Source organism: Astyanax mexicanus, chromosome 17 (genome assembly GCF_023375975.1).
Source record: "Astyanax mexicanus isolate ESR-SI-001 chromosome 17, AstMex3_surface, whole genome shotgun sequence".
Lineage (NCBI taxonomy): Eukaryota > Metazoa > Chordata > Actinopteri > Characiformes > Acestrorhamphidae > Astyanax > Astyanax mexicanus.
The window spans coordinates 36,917,294-36,941,959 of NC_064424.1; the positions used below are offsets into that span (position 1 = coordinate 36,917,294).

Genomic DNA, 24,666 nt, shown 5'->3' on the forward strand with positions numbered 1-24,666 from the left:
AATAAATGAAACGTTTGATTAATAATCAGCATAATAATAAACGATACCGTACTTTTGAACGATAGCTCTTTAGCACCGGTGACTGTGGACAGTGAAGCATTTCCTTTTATACCTTGGATATCCCCATGCATGAGTGAGTTTATTAGCATTTAACTCGTGGATTGTGTTAAGTGAGCACATGCTTGATGTAACTAAATGTGGGTGACCTGTGCAGTAACAAGCAGAGTTAACGTGAGTGTAGTGTCCAGTGATGCGCTTGCATTGCGCCAACTTTCCATGCTGTTAGTATGGGCCGATGCCCTTCACTCATACATACGCTTGCTACGAGCCTAAGCAGGGTGCGCCCCCGAAGCGTACGGGCACGAGCCCTTCACTCATACATTCGCTTGCTACGAGCCCAAGCGGGGTGCGCCCCCGAAGCGTACGGGTGGCGAGCCCTTCATTTCATACGTACGCTTGCTACGAGCCCAAGCGGGGTGCACCCCCGAAGCGTTCAGGCGGCGAGCCCTTCACTCATTTATTCATTAGATCATTACATATTCATTCAGTTATCTATTCATCAGAGCATGCGCGGGGAATGCCCCCAAACATACAGGCCATGTGCCTACATTCAAACATTCATTTCTTTCATGCTTTAATTAATTCTGCATTCATCCGATCAATACATAACAGTTTGCAGACGCTTTTGTCTAAAGCGACTTAAATAGTAAAGTTCAGAAATAATAGAAGGTAGAAAAACTTAATACAGGGCCTAAAGGAGATCAAAGGGAAGTTGTGTGACAGAGGAGTGAAGAAGGGGAAGAAGGAAGAGACGTTAGCAAGAAGAAAATGGTGTTAGGCGAGGGGTGCGCCCCCAAACATACGGGCCGCGGGCCCTACATTCATACACGAGGGCGTCGAGCCCAATCGAAGCATGCGTTGCTGTTAGTGAGGGCCATGCCAAAACATGCATCTAGGTTGGGCGTTGAGCCCTCATGCGCGGGGACCGCCCCCAAAGCATGCGTTGCTGTTAGTAACGGGCTGCGCGCCCTGTAAAACGCTGAGCGCGGGGTTCGACCCCTGAAAAAACATGCTGTTAGTAACGTGCAATAATCCTCATGTCATGTCGTCTGGGCTGTGAGCCCAAGATAAAGAGGAGATTGTCTCCTGGCATGTGTTGATGTAAATGACCACGGGCCATAATGCATTAAGCTATAGGTATAGACATGTGATAATCAGCAGTGTTGGGAGAGTTTCACAGATCGTTTTAATACTGGTTAATACTGTTAGTGAAGCATTGAAACAAAAGCAAATGTTGATGTATAATAGATCATTTAAATCGCCGGATTGATGCACAAATTAACATACTCTAAAGTATGTAGTACTTCCACCGCCTCCAGTGTTTGCTTATAAATAATACTTACTTAGACAGTGTTGAATGAGCTTGCTGAGCGTTCAGCAGTAGGTCCAGTTCTGGTCTAAGTGTGTGTGACAGGTGTGCTGAAATTACCCGTCTTCTTCAAGTAGCAAAATGGTGACGTCAGCTTCGCTGAGGATGTGGCTGCGTCGTTCCTGAAGAGAGCGACCAGCGTAGCAGGATGGAGATGGTCAGCGTTTCCTAATTGACATTTGACAGGTGAAATCTGACCACTGTTTCGCCATAGGGTAGCTAAACAGAGCCAAACAGAGGCGCATAAAGTTTAGAAGAGCGTGAAAGCAGATAGCTGCCCCAGAAATGTAAAGACAGAAATGGGAGTGCACTTTTAGCATTTTAATTGTAAAACAGGGCCCTGTTATCTGCAACAGAATGTTTCGCGCAAACAGTAATGAAGGAAGGAGTAGAGCTTAAATCAGACAGCGTGAGGCATAGAACTGATCGAATAAATATTGTCGGCGCGCGCTCGTGAATTGCCTGTGCGCTTAAATCCATAAAAGCTGCCGTATGCAGTTGAAACATAGGGAGAATATATATAACTTGTAAATTAGATTTATTTCTGTAAATGGCAAGCTATATTAAATTGAGGAAGAGGATTTTTGCAATGCCTTTGAGGAGTAAGCATATAGCTGGATTAGAAAACGAACTCGGATAATCTGACTATTACGACGTTCCTTATTAATTGGCATCAATAATTTTGTAGATAGAAAGTTTGTTACCAATTATGAAATTAATTTATAATTACTGAGTCCCAGGTAATTAAATTGAGCAATGACATAATCGGAGTGCAGAAAGAACAACTTAAATGAGGATCGTGATCACAGCTTCGCGGTCACAACGTATTTTATTAATGATTTCAGAGAAAATAAAAAGTAATGAAACGCACGCGATCATCACCGATCATTTCGTACAGAACTGAGAGGCAGATCCAGGGGCGAGGGTCAAAATTAATAGCCAACAGTCGGCAAACTATCGCCCTGGAAATAAATACCCAAAACCGACAAACAGAGCGGCGCTCGCACCGAGCGCAGCCGAAGAAACGGCGCCGAGGAGAACAATGAGAAATACCGGACCACAACCAAGAAAGCGAGACTAGAAAAGCCACGAACGACACAGCAAACAGAGAAGACACAAAAGCACCCAAGCGAAATCGCGAACCCAGAGACAGATAAAGATACAGATACATAGATATGAAATAGCCCTAAGGAAATGTAGACATCCAGCAGCAACAGCACGATTCATAAGAAATAACGAACAGTAAGAATAAAGAAACACACTATATACGGATCAAAACACAGAAGAACAGAAAAGATATAAGAAGATTAAATAGAAAAGAAAAGGTAATAAGAAGATAAGCCGAGAAGCAGGTCAGCAGCAAACAGTTTTAAAATGCAGAGTAAGACATATTCCTTTAAACTAAGCTTTAACAACTAATGCATTTCACAGGTACAATAATTCGTAAGAGTATCAGCAGTACCATTATTATTATTATTATTATCATTATGTATGTTTATATAAATAAATATACTTATAAATAATATACTACAGTTGGACAATTTATTGTACATCAGTTCGTATTCCAGCATTATGTCTAATTAGTACTAGCACCACTAGCATTATTATTAACCATTACAAATTTATTTTTTCGTGCTTATTCTATGTACAGCACACGATGAGCTGCATTGTAATGCATGAAGGTGCTACAAAATAAAGAGTAACATCGGCATCATTATTATCATTATCACTATTATTAGTACTAATATTACTACCATTATCACTATTAGTACTATTATTATAATTCCATTATGATTACCGTAAACTAGGCAGAGCAGTAGATGTTGCCAACTGCCATCAAATAATTTACGGAGCAAAGTGCAAGGAGCAATGACATGGAACGCGAGAGACTGAAAGCACTGAGAAACACAAACATGCATATGATACAAAATATGTCGAAGAAGCGAATACGTGAAAACCCAATCATGAGTAACTGTACGTGACAGCAAGGGAGGCGAGGTCGGGGAAGAGACGACGGAAGAAGGAAGCAGTGAGCGGTAGAATGTTAGAATGTAGTCAAAAGTCCGGAAAAATCAACAGAACAGCGAACAGAAGACAGAACAGAAAAAAGAAAAAAGAAAAGAGGTAGAAGAGCGGCCAGCCATAAGGTCAAAAGACCGCGAAGAGGACCATCCACGCGCCGGGGGCAAACGGGCTTCGGAAGGAAGGCAAAAGAAGAACCTTACCTTGTAGGATGACAGCACGCAAGCGCGGGGAAAACCATAGCAGCATCAGCAGAAACAAACGGCCTACCAAAAGCCGGGCCAGGCACGGCAGTAGCTAAACAGGAGGAGGAAGAGGCCATGCAGCAGAGGACCCAGGCAGAAACACACGTGGCAGCGCAGCAGCAGATCCAGCAGAAGCGCCAGGTAGGGCAGCAGCAGCAGCAGCAGAGCTGGCAGAAGCGCCAGGTAGGGCAGTAGCAGCAGCAGCAGCAGCAGCAGCAGATCCGGCAGAAACGCCAGGTAGGGCAGTAGCAGCAGCAGCAGCAGCAGATCCGGCAGAAGCGCCAGGTAGGGCAGTAGCAGCAGCAGCAGCGGCAGATCCGACAGAAGCGCCAGGCAGGGCAGCAGCAGCAGCAGCAGCAGCAGCAGAACCGGCAGAAGGGCACCAGCAGCGCAGTAGCAGCAGCAGCAGATCCGACAGAAGCGCACCAGCAGCGCAGTAGCGCGAACGAACCAGGAGCGCGCTAGGCAGCACAGCAACATTAGAAGATCCAGGCAGGAGCGCGCCAGTCAGCTCAGCAAAAGTCAAAGTTCCAGGGAGAGCGCGCCAGAAGGAGAAAGATACGGGCAGGTCCGCGCCAGCCGCAGCAGCAGCAGAGGCCAGGGGAGGCGGAGCGAAGGCAGAGGGGCCGGGTGAACCGGTGCTCAGTTACAACTTGCCACCCTCTCGAACCGTGCTACTCTAGTACACAAATAAAGTAAAAACGCTAGAAAAAGCCCCATATTCAAACATGCTTCAGCAGGAATACAATAAAGCCGAAACAAAATATCGGAGGACAGTCAAGAGTAAGGAGGGGAGACCACAACGTAACAGAAAACCACGAAATAAGAAAACAAACAAAGGCCCCGCGCATGGGCACCGGCGTCGAGAAGCACATCACGACGGGTTGCACAATACGACAGAACCCTGCGTTACAGGGAGAGGCAACCCGGAAGCAGATCCACAGTGCCCTTCGACAGCGACCAAACCAGAGTCCGAACTCCACGCCGAGACAGCGACCGCCCGAAGGACCGGGACAGCTGGGGCTTATCGCCGACGGTGGGCTGGGGCGGCGGCGGGACAGAGCAGGAGGGGGTAGAGTAGCGGGCCGCCAGCCAACGGCGCGGCGCGTGGCAAGCAGATTGCGTCGTCCGTGCACAGCCGACCGGACGTGGGGAGCAGCAGCCGTCAGTAGGAGCGGGAGGCGTCCGACGACAAAGCGGCCAGCAGTAGGAGGTTAGCAACAGGAGGCCAACACGAGACGCCGGTCGGACACACTAGAAGCGAGAACGGGACATAAGTGAGAGAACTGCGGACAACGTCAGTAAGAACGACCATCAGCGTCTGAAAGGCAGCAAAGGTACTGAATGAGTGATCTTATTTAAAGGCAGAGGGAACAGCTGATTGGATAGGTAATTAGGTGACGTAGCATTGGAGTCTTTAGTAGAACTTTCGCTGCGCTTTCATGGGAATTGACTACACACTGATGATAAATGAAGGGGAGGGGGGTGACACCCCTATATACAGCACAAATATTTGGTGTCAATAAACAATGGGATAGATCAATGTTTCATGAACCAACACTGAGAAAATGTATTGTATACTAAAAGTTGGTTGAAATTGAAAAGTGCATATCTGAATATTGACCTCTGTGGGTTAATCTAGGACCTAAAATCAAAGCTGTGCTGAGAGCTGAAGTGTCTCAGCATGGCAGCGGTCAGTAATGGACAGCTGCCAGCACTCTGGAGGGCACTGTGGAGGTGTAACGGCATGCTGGGAAATGAACTTCTGCACTGTGTAGAACTGTACCTCTGAGAACTGTGGTGTGACTGCAGAAGCTACTGGTCTGAACATGCTGGTCACTGGAGATTCATGGTACGTGCTGCAGCAGGCAAGAGTGCTTTCCCTCTGCTTTATGAAAAAGTAGACCTGAGATAATCTGGTCGATAATCTGATGGGGTGAGCAGTGGAGGTAGAGTCCCGGCTTATCTCTGTGTTTAAACTGCAGCTGATTCATCAGAGTTCCCCCTGAATCATCAGAGCTGTGTTCCCAACAACCCACAGAAACTCAACACTCATCAGCAAAAAAATAGTTGCAAAAACAGTTGCACTGAAAAGAAAGTGTCGGATTGTAATGATATTCGGAAGGAAGATAAAGATTAGCAGAAATAAATTATTTAAAAATTTAGACTGATATGGGCAATACAGCTGTAGTGTGTAACATGTTTAAAACATCTGACAGACACCTCGGCATGGAGTTGTAGATGTTCCTAAAGGTGTCCTGCAATTAATTTTTTTCATGCAGCTCAAATATTCTCACACAGTTCTTGCAGTTTTTGTTGTAGAGGTGGAGAGTTGATTGTATGTTAAATAACATTCCACACAATTTCAGTCGCAAATAGGCTTCTGATGGTGCTGGTGATGCAGTAGCTTCTGTTTCTTCAATGCACACTCTTGAGATGGCAGCAGTAAGTTTTGTAATTGTTCTGGGTTATTTTCCACCTCCTAAATGAGCTGGCCATTCCCTTTTGGAGATTTTTTGGTAGACCAGTCACTCCTGGGAAAGTTCACCAGTGTTCCATGTTTTCTCCATTTATGAGTTATGTTCTTAAAGCCTAAAAAAACTTTTTTTTGACTTTTTTTAACTTGATTCTAACAGTTTGGCAGTAATCAGGCCTGGCTGTGGTTGTGTGTAAAGTACTCAATAAATTAGCCTATATTTATACAGTGTCTCAAAATTCCAGTAATAAATCTTGAAATGCAGTCTAGAACAGTTTACATTTCTCAGGGTTTGCTGAGAATGAGGGTGAAGAGTAAATATTTGTGTCACAGGGGTCTGAAGAAGCGTGGTACAGTGACTCACAGTGTTATCATATTATCAGTGATCTGCTCTTTTCTGTGATCTTCCTTGAGAATCCTCATGTTTAATCAGCCCCACTGAGTGTCCCAGGCCTCAGTTTTCCATCTGTTGTTTGTTTTTGTTGTCGTGTGAAAGAGCCAGAAGGAATTCCTTTACATCCTCCAATAAAGAGGAAGAGCTTCCAGCTGCACACTGGTTTAAATTGGTTTAATTGGCTATGTATTCTGAGATACCAGTATCATTATACTGATATAAATCATAAATAATAAAATTATTCATAGTTGGTCATTAACTGTATCTACCTGCATACCTGTTCACAGTGCTATGTAGTTCAAGACTAGGCTTAATCCATGTCTTGATACTGACCCTATATTACATTAGAATAAACCAAAAAAAAAAACAAAGTTAGTGATCAGAGAGAGTGTATACCTGTAATTAATTCTATATGTCATTAATATATATCTGAATAAACACTTGGGTATTTTGTTATCAGATTATTGAGACTGCACAGAACTGCTCATCAGTCAGTATTATGATTCCACTCTTTGATACAGCGTATTAGTTTGGAAGACAGCAGGAGTTAAAGCAGGGTTTTTAGCTCCACTGTTCACCAAATACTTTTGACAGCCTCTGCTCCGGTTGGCCTGCGGGTGACAACAATGGCTTTAATTGAAAGGTTTTTGTGAGAGCCACTTGTAGCCGTTCTGTTGCTTCCGGGCCGCAGCAGTAGCCCACATCAAACGGGCCGAGCCCCTTCATCGCTGCCCCTTTATGAGCTGCATTAATGAACTTCACATTGGCGGAAGGTAGAGGCTCTGCTGCCTCAGGTGGTTCAGATCAGCATCATAAAAAATCACCCGGTCAGCAGGAAGCAGCTCTCAGATCCTGTAAATATATACGGTGGTCCAACAGCAGCCGGGTCACTCTGCCTCACACTGATCGTGTCTGAGAGGACTGGATTAGAGGTCAGGGGTCAGTAATGGTGGTCAGCATGCTGGTTTTGTTTAAAGTGGATAATGCCAGCGTCACCTTTCACAGGGTGGTTCAGCAGGTCATTACAGTGGAACAAGTGAATCCACAGGGCCTTGTAGATCTTCAAAGAAGGTTGAATGGCTTCTTATCAAAAAAAAAATAGCTTGTTTAGTTTAATTTAAGAAAACATGCTACATGTACAGCTACGTCAGCTAGCTGCTTAATTGGTTATGCTTTTTTAGTTTTTTTTTTGCACCTGCACTTTTTATTCTGGTTAAATCAGTGAAAAAAAGTGAGTTGTTTTACTCTTGATTACTCTTGTGATTCATTTGCACAGGTGTGAATACAGTAAACGTACTTGGGTGTAGACCAAAACAGCTGCACCAAGACCCATGAGAGGATGTGGATTCAGTTTGGTTGTGATGAGAATGCAATTTCAGCTCAATCCAACCTAACTATCAGCTGTACTAAAATGCGTTCTACAAGTGTAATTGTTTCTGGTAAATTGCCCACATATTTAATACAGCTATGAACTAATACCATCTTTGCTGTTGATCCATGTTAAACTGTAAAAAAGATACACAGCAGAGAGAATGTTGGTCGCAGAGAATAATGGTCACATTGTTTGCTATGACACAATTTGGTGCAATTGTGGTCTTACTCAAAAACAAATTAAAACCCAAGTCAAAATCAAATTTAAACCAAACCAAACCCAAAGCAAAGTCTACCCAAACCAAGCCAAACTAATGAAAGCCAAACCAAAGCAATCCAATCCAAAAATGTCACCAAATCCCACCCAAACCAAACCATTCCAATCCAAACACAAAATCTAACTAAATCCCACCCAAACCCAAGCAATTCAATCCAATCCAAGCCAAAACAAACTCAAAGCTATACTGTATCTGTGTGCAATAGACTCTTAACTCTAGTTAGGAATATCTTCTGAGAGGACAGCAGAAACATTTCTGTAAGTGGCTCTGGATAAGAGCATCTGCTAAATGCCACAATTGTAAATGTCTAATAATCTGATTATGGTAATTTATGTAAAAACAGTTTCAGGGAAATGAAACTCACATTATTGAGACAAGCTAAACATGCCTGTCTCTGTCTTTGTCTGTGAATAAACCACCAGTAAGAAGATATGAATTATGTATTATACATTATAACTATTCTAATCTCAAAGCCTTATAAATGGTCTGGTTATAACTCAGAGATGGCATATGCTCTGAGCTGTGTGTACAGTACCAGGCCTGAGTTACAGATGAGGACAGAGATACTGTAATCTTTGGTCTGTTCAGCGCTGCTGGATAATGCGAGCGTGCCGGGTCGGGTCGCTGGGGCTATCTGGTGTCGCTGCAGTTGTTTGCTGCGTGGTTTGGTCAGCACGTGCGGTATTGCTGTAAAAGAGATTAATATGAAAACACAGCTCCAGCATGTGCAGAATTAATCACACCGCCTCAGCTGTTCCGAGACGGAGGCTATTTATCATTCAGGCGACAGTGGGCTCGGTACGGTCCGATCACCAGGGCTCAATTAAAACTCCTGCTGGACCCATTTATACCCACCAGAGTTACTTTCAAACTTTCCAACAGGTTATTGATGTGTAGTAATGTATGTACTGACAACATTTTAATAGTATAATGTTATGGGATGCTTTTGTCCCAAAATACATATGAATAAAGGAAAATGAAATGCACTTCCTGCAAACTGTGAGGGAAAATAGTCACTTTTGCGAAACAAGTCCCCTTTTTGCAATAACATCTGTTGTAAAAAAAAGTGCAGTATCAATAAATTTGATTTGATTTGATTGAAGTTCTTATTATTTTTTTCTCTTGGAGTCTTGGTTTTTCTCTGTCATTTCCCTCATGCTCCTAAAGATTTATGGCTTGAATTAGTGTCAGTAAGTCTTTGCAATCGTAACGACAGGAAAAAACACTCGAAACGAGCAAAAAGGCATGTACTAATCCTCTTAATTAATCATAGGTGTGTTTTTGGCGTAACATACAATAAACCAATCAGTGTGTCACTATTCATTTCCTTTAGGCGCCACTCTGACCTTTTTAGCAGAAGTAGTAGTAGTAGGGTTTGAGCACGGGGTGTAAGATAGCAGTAAGCATTATGCTGTTCCTTGCGCAGGGTGTGAGATAGGGCCCTTGGTCTTGGCTTAAACATCAACCTTGATTTATTTTCAGTGCTTCTTCTTCATTGCTTTATAGTGGTCTACCCCATACTCTCAGGAACTTTCCCTCCAGGTGGTTCTGAATCTTGGTTTCTCTCAGTATTAGGAACTTTCTCTTAAACGTATGAACACATTTTCCCTTTTGTGGAGTTTTGTGGAGTCTTTCTTACTCTTGGTTAGTCTCATGCATCTGAGTCTTGATTCTTCTCAGTGGTTCTTCCCCACACTCTTTAAGTATTTTCTTTTTTATGTCCAGTTTTAGTAATTCTTCTTCTTTGTCTTTAAGGTTTTCTCTGATTGAGTCTTGGTTCTTTTACCAGAACTGAGAAAAAACAAATCATCATCAGCTTGGACAGATATGACAAATCAGATTTATGACTTCTGAAGTAATTGAGCTCAATTTGTTTTTCTTTTTTTTTTTCCTTTTTTTTTCTTTTTCATTTTCTCCCCAATTTTGCTCAGCCAATTACCCAACCCACTCATTAGGACTCCCTAATCACTAGTCACTGTCACTAGTGATGCCCCAACACACCAGGAGGGTACGTGTGAGGTCAGCCACCGCTTCTTTTCAAGCTGCTTTTGTTTTTCTAATCAGTCTTACTGTATAAATGCGTTTGCTTGAATCTGAATTGTTTGGATACTGTAGGTGCATGGAAGCTTTCTTCAGAACTGACTCTCAGACCTCACTCATATTGTTCATCCGGAGCAGCCTGAGAGTTCCTATTTTCTTCAGTGTGAAAAGAACACTGTTATTGTTAGTACTCCTCTGATACTCTGTGTTATTACTGGAGTGGAATATCAGACTGTGTGGCTGTGTAGATGTGGTTCTATGTGGTGTAAAAAAAACAGCATCTTCTTATTTTCCATTTCTATTGCCTGTTGTTTCCTCTAGGGGACCATTTGCCTGCCTGGCAACAGAGTGACGGAGCATCCCAGTAATGGCGAGGAGGCGGGGAAGTTCCTGTTCGAGGTCATCCCAGGTAAGATCACAGCGTTCCATCACTCAGAACCCAGAGAGAGAAGATAAAGTAATAAAGACAGTGTGATAGAGTCAGGCACAGTGAACACTGTGAACACTGGCCCAGCATCTCAGGAGGGGGGCAATGATGCATTTGTTGATGTGATGTAAAAAAGCACTATGTTGATATTATTGCTAGAATCTATAATATAAAATGAATTAAAATGTTAACTCAGCTCCTCAGGTGTGACGCTCTGAGCTTAAATCTGAATTTTGTAAATTTAAATAAAATGTACCTTTTATTTAATGAAGTAATTCAGACATTTAGATTTTTCTTATCTATAAATGTTCATATATTAAAAATTCAGATCCATATATTCAAACAATTCTAAAATAAAACTCAACAAACACAAATTTAATCCTGAGGTGAATCATCCAGGAATCCTAGGAAAAATAAATTGATTGAAAGTGAATAAACACTCAATTTAACCAATCACATCCACCTTTCATCCACCTCACCTCTATCTTACATCCACCTCACATCCACCCATCTCACATCCATTTTACATCCACCCATATCTTATTTACCTCACATCCACCCATCTCACAACCATTTTACATCCACCCATATCTTATTTACCTCACATCCACCCATCTCACAACCATTTTACATCCACCCATCTCACAACCATTTTACATCCACCCATCTCACAACCAATGGAGCCACTTCTCCACCATCCTCCTGTTCGTGTTCCAGATCCTCCTCCACATGTTTACAGACTTTCCCCATTTATCTTCCACATCTTTCCTCCGTATGATCCCACAGCGGCTGTTTAATCTTTCTTGTAAACTGCTTCCATGCCCTATTTTTTCTTAACTAAACTGTCCAGTGCTGTCCACTGCTCTCATTTTGAATTTTAATTCCTGAAAATGATTCTCCCTCATGCTCTTTTGACTGTTATTTGATTGCAGCATGTGGTTTTGTATTGTCTTGTTGAAAAATACATGTACATACATAGAGCACCATATGCTGCCTCCAAGGCCACATCTTTTCTAAGATCTCAATGTACTGTTCTGTTCTTTTATAAGGAAAGGGAAACATCTGAGCCATACAGTTCTGCCTGAGTGGTCACAGATCGTTACCTCCATCAATGCCTCAGAGGAGAGGAGAGACAGCTTCATACACTATCTTCCTTCTTATGTCTGAATCTTGATCTCTCTCTCTTTCTCTCTCTCTCTCTCTCTCTCTCTCTCTCTCTCTCTCTCTCTCTCTGTCTGTTGCGTGTCTGAAAGCTTGCGGATATTTTGACAGGGGAAATTGGTTTCTCTGGTGGTTGAAGCACAGATGTCCTGCTCTACAGACTGATGAATCTCCCGACCCTGGGATTGTGTGACAGGTTGCTGTACCTCACTGCAGAATCCCTCCCAGCAGGATTCACACTGTTATATGTTCCTGAATTTGTACAATCTTAAGAATCAGTAATGGTGCTTTTCTGATCCGTTTTATTTCCTTGCACACAGTAATAATAACAACCAAATCCAGTGATTCTGGATCTGTTTTCATTTTAGTTGGTCATTTAGTTTGTAAATATGAAACATGTTCCCTTGCATTTCTCTTCCCTATGTTTGGGAATTGGGTTTATTTGGGATTTTGATTTGTTTCAGTTTTGTCTGGTTTGGGTTGGGTTGGCTTGGATTTGTTTGGTCTAGTTTGGATTGGTTTTTGGTTGGGTTGGGATGGTCTGTGTTGGGTTGGGTCGGTCTGTGATGGGGTGGCTTGGATTGGTTTGGTCTAGTTTGGATTTGTTTTTGGTTGGGTTGGGATGATCTGTGTTGGGTTGGTCTGTGATAGGGTGGCTTGGTTTGGTATAGTTTGGATTGGTTTTTGGTTGGGTTGGGATGGTCTGTGTTGGGTTGGGTTGGTCTGTGATGGGTGGCTTGGCTTGGATTGGTTTGGTTTAGTTTGGATTGGTTTTGGTTGGGTTGGGATGGTCTGTGTTGGGTTGGGATGGCCTGTGTTGGGTTGGGTTGTCTGTGATTGGGTGGCTTGGTTTGCCTTGGTTTGGTCTAGTTTGGATTGGTTTTGGTTGGGTTGGGATGGTCTGTGTTGGGTTGGGATGGCCTGTGTTGGGTTGGGATGGCCTGTGTTGGGTTGGCTTAAGTTGGTTTGGTCTGGGTTGGTTTGCCTTGGTTTTTGGTTTGGTCTAGATTGGTCTGGTTTTAGGTTGGTTGGTTTGGTTTGGTTTGGTTTGATCTGGGTTGGGTCACAGCAAATGCATCACAGCAAACAATGTGAAATATATATATATATGATTTTCTGATTTTCTGATCAGTTCTATCACTTGGTACACAATGATAAACACAACCAAATCCAGTAATTCTGGATCTGTTTTCACATGTTCAGTTATTAATTTGTACATTTTGAGCATTTTCCTTTGCATTTTGTTTGGTTTGGTTTTGTTTGGTTGAGTCTGCTTTACTTCAGTTTAGTCTGGTTTAGTCTGGTTTAATCTGTGTTGTGTTGGCTTGGCTTGGCTTGGTCTAATTTGGTTTGGGTTTGGTTGATCTGTGTGTTGAGTGTGTGTGTGTGTGTGTGTGTGTGTGTGTGTGTGTGTGTGTGTGTGTGTGTGTGTGTGTGGTGGATCAGATTACTGTATGAAGTGTGCTGTGTGAGTGGGATAGTACACTGCTCCATTGTGCTGCTGGTTATCTCAGTAGGGTTCAGGTGGTGTTAACTGGTGGCTCTGTGGGCTTGTTGGCCGTGTCCCTCTTCAGGCTGTTATTAGACTCAGGGGTTATCTGACCTTTTAATGAAAGAGACACACTGAGCTATATAATAACACACTTTACACACTCTATTACTCCTCCTATTACTGCCAATCAGCTGCTGGACCTGACAGTAAATGTCATACTGCATCAGAATGACCTTCATTATAATAACCTTACTTCATCATCACACTCCTGCTGTGTTTGTGTGTGTGTGTGTGTGTGTGTGTGCGCATGTGTGTGGAAAGTATTTTAAGAATAAAAAATGAAAAAAAGTAAAACAGGGTCACTTACAAAACCATATAATAGAATAGAATAGAATAGAATAAGTAGAATACAAATGGGAAAATTGTATAATTAAACTGAAGAGTGATAAAGTTTCATAGGGTAGAGTTTTAAATGGAGCTAGAAAAAGACATTTCAATGCAGCTCACTGGAATTCTCCACCAAACACCATCATTCTCTGAGTTTTGGCTTTTTACAAGGTGTCACAGAACTTTCTAAGTACTCATAATCATTTGCACGTGTGTTGTTTGTCTGGTGTGATGTCATTACTGTCAGGGTATTTATGTAAACAGTCTCTTTTGAGTAATTGTTCCCTATTTAAAAGCCTCACTGGTTTATTAGCTTTTCCTCGCTGTGTTCCTCTTGTTTCCATGTTGCTTATTTTCACTGGTTCTGTGTCTGCACGTCTTCCATTACATTCTTATTCTGAGCTTTGCTTGCTTGTTGGTTTTGATTAAGTACTCTCATCTGACTGAGCTGTACACCTGTGTGCTGACCACTGCTTCCCATACTGACCATAATTACTGAAAACTCCACTACACAAAATCCACACTTTTCAGACCCTCATTTGTAACAAAGCAGTGATTTTGTCTGCTATTCTAAAGGATTTCTCTCACAGTGAAGCTAATACCAACAAAGTTTTGCTACAGAAAGCAATACTTATATCAAACACCGACATGATATATCTGGCAAAACTTATCATGCAAAGTAAATATTGCTGTGAAAAAAGTATTTGCCCCCTACAGTCCTTTGTGTTTGGTCAGGGGTGTTTTTTGTCTTGTAGGTTCCACATGGATACCATTTTTGCCTAATGTCTTTCTTATTATTGAATCATTAACACCAATCTTCACTGAGACAAGTGAGACCAGCAGTTCTTGAACTATTGTTCTGGGTTATTTTGTAACCTCCTGGATGAGTTGTCCATGCCCTTTTAGAGTAATTTAGGTAGGCTTTTCACTTCTGGAAAGTTTCACCAATATTGCATGTTTTCTGCATTTGTGAATAATAGCTCTCACTGTGGTTCACTGGAGTCCCAAAGCTTTAGAAATTGCTTTGTAACCTTTTCCAGACAGAAAGATGTGAATTACTTTGTTTTCTCATCTGTTCCTGAATTTCTTTAGATCGTGGCATAATGTTCTGTTTTTTGAGATATTTTAGCTGCTTCATGGTGTTGAACAGGTTCTATTTAAGGTTGTGGCTAATTTACCCTTAATAAATAAAATCAACATTTAAAACCTGATTTTTCTATTTACTCAGCTTTTTTTGTCTGATATTAAATTGTGTTTGATAATCTGAAAAATGTAAGTATGACTAAAAAGTAAAGGGGCAAATTACTTTATTATTGCACTGCAGAGAATCCAAGTAAACTCCAAGTATAAGCCAAGTTAATTCAGTCAAACATCTTCAGTTTTGAATATAATTCAGACTTTGAAGAGATCAAGACTTAATCACAGACTAATGATCATCGAGCTCATTGAAAATACCCTCTGTAGACGATGTGCGGTCAAGGACATGTGAGAATCCATTAATTAGGCTTTTATTTCTCACTATGTCTGACCAGCGTGATAAAACTGGACAGACTAGCAGAATGGCAGCTGAGATTTTAATCAGCTGCTTCTTCTCTGTCCCCTGAAGTTCTTCCTCTGCTCAGTGTGGTCAGCTCCATCTGTCGATCCTGGCAGATTCTGGGTAAACCCAGAGACTGGGCTGTTTGTCAGGGAGACTCGACTCAAATGAGATATCATTAAAAGCCTGTGATCAGATGGTCTTCAGAATTCTAGCCATGTTAATCTTGCATTTCGTTCAAAACACTAAGCTAAATATCAGAATCAGTATTATTTACCAAAATATGTACCATTTTTTACGGCCCAGGTTAGCGATACCAGTGGATAACAACACATTATTCCATATTTTGTGCATTCAAACACCATGTCCACAGTTAGAAGTTGGACAGTACTGGTGAAGGACTGATTTAATGATACACACATAGATATAGATGCAGTCTTGGAATCTGATCGCATTTTGATTGGATGCAGCTGCAATAATGGCAAGAGAACTTGAACTGATATATGCTGGCACAGCCATGCTTAATCACTTCCAGTTACTACAGGTGGTTAGCATATGTCCAGATGTTTTGTCACCGAGTGCATTTCAATCCTCACAACAGTGCTCCAAAATCAAAAGACTGTAGAGGATACACCTGTTTTAATTCTGGTTTCAGAAGAAACTTTGAATAAGCAAGTGTCCCAATACTTTTACACATTGGCCATATAGTCCATATACAGATATACAGATTTAATAGACATACATAAGGCCCTCATCAGTAGATTTAAATGACTTGTCATTTTAATAGTCTTGATTTAAAAATAAATATGAAATAAGCAGGTGTACCAATATTTTATTATAATAGAATACAGCACAAACAAGGGCTGGAGGTCTAATTAGAACATACTGTAAATGCATATCATTGTCTAGTTCCATGTATTTAATAGATTAATTAGCAAAACTTCCCACATTTAATAAAATGCTCAAACTAGGACCAGAATGATGAAGTTATAAATATTTTAATGTTCCATATTTGCATGTATTTATGATGTTGAGTCAGTCCCACATTCATATTTAATACAGTCTCCACATCGTCTTCATGCACCTCTTTATACTGGTTGAGTTTGCTGTGATGTCTCTGTGATGGTCGTTTACTTTATTATTTATCAGAACGGAGTGGAAAACTAGTGCATCTTTTTCTCCAACTTTCCTTCTCCTCTGAAGTTTCAGTGTTTGTGACTTTGACTTGGTCCATCTGCTCTGCCAATCTGACAGTTTGTGCTGCAGCAGGTTCCCATCATGCATCACTCAGCCAGTAATCATGGGAGAGGGCTGGCGGGTTGGGGTCTAAATTAAATATCAGTTTTGTTTTCACAGTTACTGACAGCACACTGACAAAATATCATAAACAATCTCTGAGAACCAGAGTCAGAAATGAACTGGCAGCACCATTAGCATTCAGCTCAGTACTGGAAAACCTCCATTCTTATTAAAAACTGTCCCAATCCTGTCACCATACTGCCTCCGCTGGTTTATCAGCCAGTCTGAAACTTAGTTCTTACTGGTGACATGGCAGATTAAGCAGCTGTCAGTAAATACAACAGCTCTCCACAGTTTCTGTAGGTCTCCAATGCAGCATATACAAAGAAAACACTACCATTCTACACCTGCAGTATCATTTGCAACCATTACTTTGCAATAAACATCATCATTCCTGGGTCAAACATCAACATGACTTTCCATCTCCATCATCTTCATCATCATCATCATCATCACCATCACCATCATGCAGCAAAAACATATTTTACCACACACATTCTAACACAAATGGCAAATTTCTAATCACATTCTTCATATTAGTAATTCAGCTGCAAAATCATTTTTCCATCTTCCAAACACCATCCCTCTCCACCCAGCATTTAAATTTACATTAAACACTATTATTCACCAACAGAACAACAAAATTCTCTACCAAGACACCATACATCTTTAAAAATATCAACATTTTCAAGACTGTAATTTTCTCAAACATTATTCTCCACCAGACACTTTCATTCGCCATCACACACCATAAGTTTCTATCAAAGACCATCATTCTCTATCAGACACCATCATTCTCTATCAGACACCATCATTCTCCATCAGGCACCATCATTCTCCGTCAGGCACTATCATTCTCCACCAAACACCTTAATTCTTCATCAGACACCATCGTCCTTCACCAAACAATAGCATTACCTAAGAAATAACATACCGTATTTTTTTAAATCCTTTATTTGCCCAAAAATCGTCAGTGCGCCTTGTAATCCGGTGTGCCTTATGTATGAATTCTACCAGTCAGGTTGTAAGCAGCAGTAAAGCCTGTAGCTTGCTGCTAACCGCGGATAGCACTGCTGGAGGAGCATTAGCATTAGCTGCTAACCATGCTAAGTGTCTTTGGCCATTCAGAGATGAGTATTATCAGTCTGTAGTCTGCTGCTAACTGTTGATAGTGTCAGAGAAAGGTACAGGCAGGGAGACGAGGAGGCAGACGTAATCGCAGATAAGAAGATATGAATATTTATTAAATAAATAACAAAGATAAACAAATAACAAGGAACACGGAACAAAGAAATAAACCAAAACAAACGGGGGGTAACGATGATAAACAAAGAAATAAACAAGGAACAAACGTGAGATAAAAAATAACATAAACAAACAGGGAGTAATAAACAAAGAAACAAACGAGGAACAGAAATAAACAAAACTAAATAGGGCCGGGATATATACAAGGAATATGACTAGAAAATAAACAAGGGAAAACAAAGAAATAACAAGGCGCAAGAAACTAGAGAAATGTGGAAAGACAAACAACAGGAGTTGGTGCAAAGACCGACGAAGACAAAGTGTCACAGGGGAACTGTATATATACAACAAGGGAAGTGGAAACACCTGGGGCTAGGGGGCAGAGCTACAAATTGACACAGGTGGAAAACTCCTGAGACAGAACACAGGGGTACAGGTAACGTGGGGGAAACACAGGCATGAGGACAGACAGGAAACAGGGCCAGGACGTGACAGATAGCACTGCTGGAGCAGCATGAGCATTACTTTATTAGCAATGCTCCAGCTCTAGTGGAAATCTGTTAATCTAAGTTTACTGTAAGTAAATGGAGGCTTTCAGCGCCCGTGTGACTTGTGTTTTTAAAAAATGTTTTTTTTTAAGAATAACAGTTTTATTTACTTAATTTAGCTCAGCTTTACAGGTCTCGATGAATTAGAAGAAAAACATTGCAACACGCCTTACTAGAGTCACATCAAAGGCTTCTTATAATCTGGTGCACCTTGTGTTTAAAAGTAGACCAGAAAATAGACATTTATTGATAGTGCGCCTTATAATCCGGAGAGCATTTATAGTGCGAGAAATGTGGCCCATTTCTTCATAATACACCATCATTCCCTTTAAACCTCATCATTCTCTACCAAACACCATCATTTCCCAACAAACACCATTAGTATCCATCAATCACATCATTCTTTATCAAACACCATCAACAGTATTCATGAAAACCAATCATTTTCCATGAAACACCATGACTCACTAACTTTGACACAGCGTGTAGCACGCCAGCACAGCAGTTGCTTTATTAGACTGTTTTGTGCTTGTGTTTTTCTGCTAAATGTAAAAGGAACTTGGTGTAAAGGGCAAACTTTCAGATTCCTCATTGCGCAGTGCAGCTCAGAAATAAACATCTGCTTCCTACACACCAAAATAATGCAGGCTCTGAGTCTGAGAACTGAAAAAGTGTCACCAGCCAAACATGTGGTTCGTGCAAGCAGACCGTCTCAGAATAACCGGCGTGTTATTGGCTGTGGAGCGATGCAGCTGAAGCTCTGTGCAGCAGACAGATGAGCTCATGGTGTTCAGATGCTGGAGAAGGCCAGAAGACTGCGAGTCATGAACAAAAGCGATGTGGTTTAGGACAGAGTTCCTCACAGTGATGAAAAGCAGAGCAGAGATCTCCTCAGGCTGCTGTGTTTGATTTCATACAGAGCTGAGGAGTGTGCGCCGGTTATTACTGCAGTTTTAATGGACTCGAGCACTGGAGTTCATTATGAATCACAGCAGTTTCACCTTTTTAGCATGGACTTTTCTTCACGGAACAACAGGGAGCTTTCCTTTTCTTCTTCAAGATGTGGTTCCATACAGCAGGTTTGTTTCAATTTGATGTGCATAAATATGAATATAAATGTGAAAGGAAAAAGACCACAATTTGAAATAAAAAGCACTCAGATATCACATTAAGATTTTTTGAGCTAGGATAAGGTGGGAAAGTTGAGTGCCTCCAGTGTCTCCAGTAATGTGATGCACTCTTTCATTGTTTTTATTATTATTGCTTGGCATAAAACATGTACATAATAATATACTAAGTTCCCACACTGCCTTATACTATCCTACACTACCCTACAGTACTCTATACTATACTATACTAAACTACCCTGTAAAACCATATACTGTACAACCATATACTATCCTATTATTTTATATACTCCATAAACAACAATATACTACCCTATAGTATCATATGGAGCCCTATACTATCTTATACTACCCTACACTACCCTATACTTCCCATACTACATTATACACCTCTATACTAACCTACACTACCCTATATTATACTCCCTGTACTACCCTATACAACCATATACAACTCTAAACTACCCTATATTATCCTATACTTCCATATACAAGAATATACTACCCTATAGTGTCCTATGGAGCCCTATACTATCTTATATTACCCTATACGTTACTCGCTATACTACCTTATACAACTCTATACAATCCTATTCTATCTTATACCTATAATCCCAATTCTCCCTATACATCAAAATGCTTACTAATATCCTATACTATCCTATAGTCACAATACTTTCCCATACTCCCCATATATACCTGTATTGACTAATGCTACCTTATACCATCATATACTGTACTCCCAATAGGACCCTATACTATACTTCCCATTCCTTCCCACACAACCCTATACTACCGTATATTAACTTCCATAAACCCTCTATACATGACTATACCTCCCTATAGGTTCCTATAATTCCTATACTATCCTATACTCTCACTACTACCATATGCTGTCCTTTACTACTGTACACTTTTTAAAGTTTGCTTTGGGCATTCTGAAACGCTGAATCTGTTTTTACTTATTGCGTATAACATTTGTGAAATATTTAGATGGAAACCCCACTTCCTTCTCGCCCCTCACAGTTTCCCATTTACAGTAGCGCACGGCTCCCAGCTCACGACTCGCCTGCAGTATAAATCTTTAGGTCGTGAGCTCTGGAGATTTATGAGGCTGGTAATTTTATGTAGCAGGTTAATCTTTGACGAGCCTGTGAAGGAAAAGTAGAGAAGAAAAGGCAGGAAGGAGGTTCGGCTTCTGACAGAGGGAGGGTGAAGAGGATTGCCAATGTCAAAGTCAGGGTCAAACAGACTCCAGCTCATTACTCTGAACCTGCTGACCCCTACTCACTTCCTACTGGATGAAAGGGAAACTTATATTTTATCAAAAAGTACACAGCACAATCTACAGATTTGATCTTCAATTTAATAAGTGTAAACATATAATACTGGAACATGAATTGATTCAGAAGCAGTCAGATACAGTAGCAAAAGTGTAAACACATCCCTTCTCATTTAGTGTTTTTTTGTATTGCTAATATTTTCTACAAATCTAAATTAGGACAGAAAACATGGAAATGTTTGAAGGAACACATATGGAACTATATAATAAACTAAGAAAAGTGATAAAACAGATTATTTCAGATAGCTTTAGCTTTAGCTTTGATGCCAGCTTTGCCTACTCTTCGCATGCTTTCAGACAGCTCCATAAGATAGAACCTGGAACAGTCCTCCAACAGTCCTGAAGTCCTGAGTTTCCAGGGGTTCTGAACACGTGTTGATGCTTTTCCAACTCATCCAGAACTGACTCAGCTGGGTTTAAGTCATGTGATCGTGGAGGATTAGTAGTCACTCTGCTGAGGCCTCTCAGCCCCTCTGTTTAAATCAGCCTCAGATCAGGAGATCAGGCTGTGATAATGTGCTGGTGGGCACTCTGTTTCTCACAGCACCAACATTTATTACCCATTTATACCCAACGGGCCCCCAGAGAGACCCTGATACTGAGAAAACCAAACTCTGAAATTAAATTCACTCACTGGATCTGTTTAAACACCAGCCGGGGGGGTGGAGAGATGTGAGTGTGTGTGTGTGTGTGTGTGTGTGTGTGTGTGTGTGTGTGTGTGTGTGTGTGTGTGTGTGTGTGTGTGTGTGTGTGCGTGTGTGTGTGTGTGTGTGTGTGTGTGAGAGAGAGAGTAAAATCTGAGTCTCTCAAACTGTCACCAAATGCATGTGTATGGTGGATTAATTCCTAATTCTGTATTATATGTAACTATGTGAAGTATGTAGTTTTTACTGTTCAGTGCATTTTCTTGCACATATGACTTATTGTGTGTCATGATTTTTCAGCTCATTAGATGTTTTATAGTACATAAAGCACATTCTAGCATGCATAACCCAAATATTATATAACAGCATATAGACTGGTATTTTAGAGTTTAAAACAAGATTTTAGTCAGTTACATTTGTGGCTCTAACCTGTTGTTTTTCCTCACTTAGGGTACTGAAAAAAAGACTAGATTAAAATAGCAATTGTACTTCTGTGTAATTTGTATTACTTCTATGTCTGTATTTCTTTAAATAGTCAAAACCCAGTTTTCATTTTCAACTAAAATTCAAGAGAGAGATTATCTTTTTTTCAGACACACCTGTGTGATTTGCCCCAATCCTCTGGGTAACCTGACTCTGCTAATCCTGTAGCATTAACCACACACACACACACACACACACACAATGCTGACATTCTCCTCTTTGTGAAAGTGATTAGGGAAGAGCAGCTCTTTTTCTTATTCTTTTTTTATCTATCTATCTATCTATCTATCTATCTATCTATCTATCTATCTATCTATCTATCTATCTATATATATATATATATATATATATATATATATACCCTAAATGATATATATATATATATACCCTAAATGTGAGAACCCCACACCTTATTCTAGCCTATAATCCTCAATACCATCCTATACTACACTATACTCCCATTTACTACCCTAAACTACCTATACAACATTATAGCACACTATACTACCCAGTATTACCTTACACCACCCCATACAATCTAACCCTACTCTATCTCACCCTATACTATCCTATACTATTCTATATCACTGTCTACTTGCCATTGGACACAGTGAGACCTTAGGTGACCTCATTGCACATGACTGCTACAGAGTGTCCCATTCTGTTGGTCAGTTCTTTTCTATGTAGGTTATTTAAGCTGAGCAAGACGCCTGAATCAGCAGAGGGTGCAACTCATTGGAGTTTAATGGAATGTGATGCTCATAATGGGGTTAATCTCCTGCGTTTGCAGTCTCCTCTTACAGTAGGCATAGAAGGTCCACAGCCAGGTCGTATTACTGGATATGAGAGTGCTCACTGTCATCTCCAAGGTCATAATTTGGTGGGTTGGTGTAGCCCTGCATAACCTCTAGCTCATAAAATCCCCTGGGTGATTAAATACTGCAAAATATATTTAGCATAATTAACCCTGTAAAACCTACCATCAGCAGGCACATCTGTACAGTAGGTAACATGCCACGTGTTTCTCTGGAATGAGACAGCTTTATGTATCGCAGGAGAAAACAAAGTGATGGTTGGTAGCAGGGCTTTTGATTTATTGGCCCAAGAAAGTCAGTATAGTGGTGAAATCCTAGTAGTTTTTATCTTTTTTTTTTCAGTTTTTGTTACAATGTGAATCTTGCAGTTGTTCTTTATATTGTATCAGGAATTCCCTGATCAATGGATCGATAGAAATGCACCAAAATTACTTGAATACAGTAGTTTTACTTTATCCACCTGCTTTGCATTTGGTGAAGGAAGACTTGGATGGAGCTGCTCGGTCATAAAAAAACATTCCATGAAGCTCTCTACACTCTACTGTTGTTAAGCTAATCCAAAGCTACATGAATTTTGGAGGTCTGTAGCGATTGATTCTGCAAAAAGTTGGCAAAACTCTGCACACTCTCTGCGACTCTAAGCACTTCTTCCACTTTGTTATAACATTATTTGACAGTTGACTATAGAATATTTAGTATTGAGGAAATTTAATGACGTTGCACATTTGCTGCATACTATCACAGTACCACACTGGAGTTCACTGAGCTCCTGAGAGCGACCCATTCTTTCACTAATGATTGTAATCATTGTAATAGGTGTTGGTTTTATACTCATGTGACCATGGATGTGATTGGAACCTAAATGCAATTATTTGAATGAGTGAACAAATACGTTTGGCAATATAGTTTATTTTCAAATAATTTATAAATAGACATTTTATCAGGAACCTTGCCTGGTAGGTCCACCTATGCAGTTACAGATTGAACAACACCTAAAAATCACATACCAACATCATATGGTATAAATTGATTAGCAACACCCTAGCACCACCTAACAAACAATAGAAACTTCCTAGAGCCACCTATGCAGCCAAAAAACTACAGCAAAAACCACACACACTGACAACCATCAGGAAACCCAATGATTTGCCACAAAGATATATTCTAGATATACTAGATATACTCAACATTACACAGACTGTTCAGTGTGGGGAATAAGGTCAAGCAGATAAGGATGGGTTCTGCCAAGTTTTGAATATAGCACTTTGATTGTGGCAAAATAACTACTAAGTATCTCTTTAAATCTGACTTGGCCAAGTGTTTTCCAGAACACTCTGTTCAGACAACTCAGTGGCAGGTGAACAGTCAGAATGGCTGCTATTGATGTTTGACGCCATGCGTGTGACAGTGCTAGCCAGAAGCATTTTGCAGGCCTTGCTTTCTTGTTTCAGTGGACCGTAGATCTTTTTGAGTTCAGGACAGTTAGTTCTTCAGTCTGTTCTCGGGCCACGTTTAACGGTCCAGCCTCAAGCTGGAGAAACAGACGGATGGTTATTCTGGTCATCAGTATAATCAAGTGTTTTATGGAGATGACATTTGAAGACTCGTTCTGGATCTGACTCTGGTTGAGGAGAGGACTTTTGGTTTCACCCAAAAAGATCCCCGGGCAACCAGAAAGAATGTAGCTAGTCATTCCCCTGGGTTTGGGGTGCCAGGGCGATGGCTGCACGTCCCTGGCATCCACTTCCTCTTCAAATGGCTGGAAAACAAGAGAGCACAGAAAGGCCAGAGATATAAAGGAGCTCAGAGAGGAGCAGGCGGAGAACGAGAGGGAAAAAAAGCCAACAAACAAATTCCATGCTGCTAAATCTGGATGACGGGCTGCTCGTACACACTGAGGAGCT

At 40.9% G+C, this 24,666-nt stretch overlaps 1 protein-coding gene across 1 annotated transcript in view; it reads left to right on the forward strand.

The window, feature by feature from the left end:
- Positions 1 to 24,666, forward strand: part of arhgap24 (Rho GTPase activating protein 24) — a 206,355-nt gene that overhangs the window by 63,486 nt on the left and 118,203 nt on the right. Inside the window, exon 3 of the mRNA XM_049466089.1 lies at positions 10,577 to 10,664. Within this exon, the coding sequence (XP_049322046.1) occupies positions 10,577 to 10,664 (88 nt within the window). The remainder of the gene's footprint in view (positions 1 to 10,576; positions 10,665 to 24,666) is intronic.